This window comes from Hemitrygon akajei, chromosome 7 (assembly GCF_048418815.1).
Source record: "Hemitrygon akajei chromosome 7, sHemAka1.3, whole genome shotgun sequence".
NCBI lineage: Eukaryota > Metazoa > Chordata > Chondrichthyes > Myliobatiformes > Dasyatidae > Hemitrygon > Hemitrygon akajei.
The window spans coordinates 160593399-160598307 of NC_133130.1; the positions used below are offsets into that span (position 1 = coordinate 160593399).

The following is a 4909-nucleotide window of genomic DNA, read 5'->3' on the forward strand; positions in this document are numbered from 1 at the left end:
CATTTTTCTGCGTCCATTCAGCACGTCTCTTCCTCTTTTGGGTCAGTTGACCCCCCCCTTGACTAGGGTTCTTGAGATTCTCACAAAGGAGGGGGCCGATGGCATAACAACAGTAAAAAAAAATTAAAACTCCAGCTTTGAGTAAAAACATTTATTCAGCTCTATCCAGGGACAAAAGCTATAACTTTCTCTTTTAATAGAACTAGTACATCACAAAATAAACTTAAATTCTGCTGATTATAACTTCTAATGCTGTAAGATTTTAAGTCTTACAATACTCTTCCACAGAAATAAGTTCCTCAATTGTTAGATTAAAATATCATGCATGAGTTTGGCAATCTTCTGCCCTTGAGGCTCATTTTGCCCAAATAGTCCATTAGTTATTCTGTTCTTCAGCTGAAGTCAACGTTCAATGTCACTGTCATGGCCTGCTTTCTACATTTTGTTATTACCGTATGTGCGGATATGTTTACATTTTAAAACTGAGGTGTTTGTAATGAAATATCACCGCTTTTTATATCTTGGGTTTCTGAGGTCCAACCGTTCTTCCTGCTTTCTAATTCAGTGAAATAATTTGAATATTTGATTGTCATACAAGATCGGTGTGGAGTCAAAGTCTTGCTTTACCTTTCAATCATGTTATATCATGCAGCTTCCTTTTTTCTTAAATCTTTTTATTAATTTTCAAACAAGCATAATAAGAAAAACTGAGTACAAAGAGCTTGAGAATACATAATTAATAGGTTAAAATACAAATACAGTTAATTCACATATAATAGTTTCCCAAACTCATAGTAGGTTACAAAAAAATGGAAAAATAAAAAAAAACAAAAAAAGAAAACAATTAACCTAACCGACATGGGCTGTTGTATTATATCAAGTATACACAGTAGTGTCAATAACTCCGCTCCTCTATCCAAATAATTAAAGATGATAAGAATAAGGTTTGGGAAAGGTCAGTTTAACTCGTATGAAAATGTTGGATAAATGGTCTCCAAGTTTCTTCAAATTTAACTGAAGGATGAAAAATGACACTTCTGATTTTTTTCTAAACTCAAACAGGAAATAGTTTGGGAAAACCACTGAAATGTAGTTGGAGGATTAATTTCTTTCCAGTTCAATAAGATAGATCTTCTAGCCATTAACCATATAACCATATAACAATCACAGCACGGAAACAGGCCATTCCGGCCCTCCTAGTCCGTGCCAAACTCTTAATCTCACCTAGTCCCACCTACCCACACTCAGCCCGTAACCCTCCACTCCTTTCCGTCCATATACCTATCCAATTTTACCTTAAATGACACAACTGAACTGGCCTCTACTACTTCTACAGGAAGCTCATTCCACACAGATTTGTCATTAACGTGACAAATGCAATCATCTGTTGGGCTGAGGGGGATAAACAACTATTATCCTGTTATTATTGGTAGACCGAAAATTGCAGTAATCGGATGAGGTTGCAATTTAATATTCAAAACTGTTGAAATAATACCAAAAATATCTTTCCAGTAATTTTGCAAACAGGGGCAAGACCAAAACATGTGAGTCAATGAGGCAACTTAAGAGTGACATCTGTCGCAGATTGGATTAACATGAGAATAAAATCGAGCAAGTTTGTCCTTGGACATATGAGCCCTATGTACAACCTTGAATTGTATTAGGGCATGTTTGGCTCAAATGGAAGAGGAATTAACTAATTGTAAAATTTTCTCCCACTGCTCTGTGGGTAAAAGAGACTTAAGTTCTTTTTCCCATTCCTTAATTTTAATGCAACTTCCATATGCTGCATCAAATGTGTTTTTTAAACTAATTGTGCCAGAACAGTATACAGGAAGTCTGGGAGGGGAAAAAAACACAGCAAAGGCTGAAAATTATAGGTAAGGCAATGTTTGTCTCTGTTTTGGGTCAATGACCTGATTTGGGTCATATGTTTTCCATTGTTTGGTCTTTATCTCCAAATTGGGGAATAAGTTTACCAATTTTTCCTGATCTGGCAACTCCTGTTGGGATTGTATGTGTGAAGGTTAAGTGGAGACACTATGTCGTATGGTTGTGAACACATGAACAAGTGAATCCCCTCTTGCCTGAGGTGCCAGGTACCTTGTGGTATCCCTAATAACATGCTTGCAGGAATGGAAAGTCATTCTAATGGGGTTGAAGTTGATTGAAAATTGGTGTGGCAGTAAAAATAGAATGAACTGGCACCTGTGCTGTATAATTACCTACCTAAACTGAAAGCAGTTTGAATTAAATTCAGTTTAGTTTTATGACCCTGCCCTATCAAGATACAGGATTTATTTAAAATCATTTAGGATTGATTTTAAAGTCTTAATTTGTCAATCTGTGGAGTCCTTTTTCCTTCACAATTATCCGTCCTCCAAAGGGTTGTGTTAACTTGAATATATTCAACGTTAGGTAAGATCTGAGAACTGATGAGCTAATGTAGACAATCAGTTTAGTCTTGCTGCATGTCTGCTGTTTAATGGCCTTGTCTTATGGTGCTTTTCTTGTATTAATAGATCTGAAAACATTATTTCTGAATCACTTGATAAGACCTTGGATGCGGAGACCAAAAGCGAACAAGCCAAGCCACCAGTGGCCCCCAGCACATCGTCTGATCAATCTCCCGAAAGCAAAGCAGAGCCACCTCCAATGATGACTGAGATGATGGACCAAAGCCAGCGTGCCCCAAGTATGATCTTTCTGGAGCAGCCCACGACACCGGTCACGGTTGGCTCCTATCCCAGTTCCAAGAGTTTCCTTGGGATGCGTGCCCGTGAGCTGTTCAGGAACAAGAGTGAAAGCCAATGTGACAATGAGCGGCCGAAGATGGACAGCCTTTTAGACTCCCTCAAAACTGACTGTGACATAGAGCTGGACAGTTCTTTGGGCCCTTTGAAACTGCAGGTGCCTGTTCAAGTTCCCAGTTCTGAAAGCGTCAGGCAGCTCAGCATAATGGACTATGACGAAGCACATCATGACCAGAATTAATTGTTTGGGGGTGGGGGTGGGCGAAAATAGGTGGAATGGAAAGAAACTTAGTCAGTATTATTCTGAGCAGTTAGTGCCTGCTTTGCTTTGTAAGCATGTCATAAGTTTAAAACAAGGTACAATCCAGTAAAGGGCACATGTTCTCCCTTCAATGGAATGTTTATATATTTAAGAGGAAAAAGGCATCAAATTCCTGTGTAACTGTGAACAAATGTTGTCTTTAATGTTTTGCACTACATTATGTTGTACATATGTCTGTATACGATGGCCACCCAGTTATGATGGAACATCTGATTGGAATCTTTTATACTCCCTCCCTTTCAAATGCTTGCTGCTGACCCAATCGGACTGCTCCTCTTCAGTTGGGATGGAAGTGTGACCTTAAACATCCATCGTACAAGCAGACTAACCAACCATCTTGCGGTGTTCAAAGGAAAGGCTGGACCAACTCCCCGCAGGACCTATCAGACTGTGTACTTTAAATAATGAAATATTGCTGTGATTTGTTTTCTAAACCGCCCCCTCCACCGTTTATTCTAGTGCTGCAGTTGCTGTTTCCCATACTGCAATGATTTAGAATCTTGAAATTGCTCACCACTTGAAATCAAGCCAGAGGCTGGGAGCGGAACTGCTTGTTGTGAATCTAAGCTAGAGACCTTGACTCACCATTTGAAGTGTAGTTGGTTTTGTTCACGGTATCTTGCCAGATTCATGTCTCTTTGGAGGTGGGGGCAAAGGTTTGGTTTGACTGCTCAGAGACAGTATTTTTTGGGATTCACAGTCGAGTTGACAATATTGCGCAGTGATTTAATAAAGGGCTACCCTCCATACTTGCAATTCTGCTGCAGTAAGTTTATCTCCTGACTCATGGTTACTTCATATTGACAGAAATATCACTATCTTCTCTGCCTAAATAAGCCTTAATGCAGCATCAATTGCAGAAACTATTGTTAAATAAATCATATTGAAAATAAAGGAAGCCTGTATAACATATGTAATGGTGGATAAGCCATGGGTGCCCTAAAGAAACAATAAATCAAAGTTATAATGGAAAGCACAAGATGCAGAATCAGGGAAAACCCCTTCAACTTTTATTTAGATCTTCTGATCTACAGCTACACTTTGACTGGTCCTTGCATCTCGTTTCTCTTTCTATAGAGGGAAAATTCCATTTATATTCAACAATTGTGCAGCTCAAGTAATTCCAATGATTTCATTCTCTGTAATGAAATTTATCAATTCTTCTAAGTGGTCTGTTATAACAATCACACTCAATTTTAGATTCCCTGTGAACCAACATATCCAATTGTGTATTTTTCACTTTGAAGTATTGAGTACAAGCCAGTGGACTTGGAAGGCAGCTTTTGATTACAATATCAGACAGCATAAAGTTATTAGACCATCTCTGAAGAATTTGTATCCTTCAAAAATGAATGTTAGTGGTTCAGCATGAAGTATTGAATAGGAACTCCTTGCACCAAAGACTTGTCCAAACAAGTCTTGCTCAACTAGTCCAGTCTCCTTGCAATGAGGTATTACCTAATTACTTGCTTCATCTACAATGGTTACTATTCTCTTCATGAATCCGCGCTAAACCATTTAAGATCCTTCTGCATATCAATGTGGCATGTCTCCTTTGTTGTGAACGTTTGCAGTTATATCATGCATTATAAGACCAATGCATATTATGTATACTACTGTATATATGCAACACACAGTGCTGGAGGAGCTCAGCAGGCTGGGCAGTATTCAGGAAAAGAGTACAGTATAGTTGACGTTTCGGGCTGAGACCCTTCCTCAGGATATAAATATATACACGTGTGTATATAAAATTTTATATTTGCCTATTAAAAAATTATTGGGGATACAGCTTGAACACACGATGTTCTTGAATGCTAAATTTAATAATTAGACT

General features: G+C 38.3%; 1 protein-coding gene across 4 annotated transcripts in view; it reads left to right on the plus strand.

The window, feature by feature from the left end:
* The window catches only part of tsc1b (TSC complex subunit 1b), a 74096-nt gene extending 70265 nt beyond the window's left edge, over nucleotides 1-3831 (plus strand). For all 4 annotated transcript variants that reach the window (XM_073052352.1, XM_073052351.1, XM_073052353.1 and 1 more), the window contains one exon: nucleotides 2523-3831. In XM_073052352.1, the coding sequence (XP_072908453.1) occupies nucleotides 2523-2994 (472 nt within the window). In that variant the 3' untranslated portion in view covers nucleotides 2995-3831. The remainder of the gene's footprint in view (nucleotides 1-2522) is intronic.
* Nucleotides 3832-4909: the final 1078 nt, after the last annotated feature.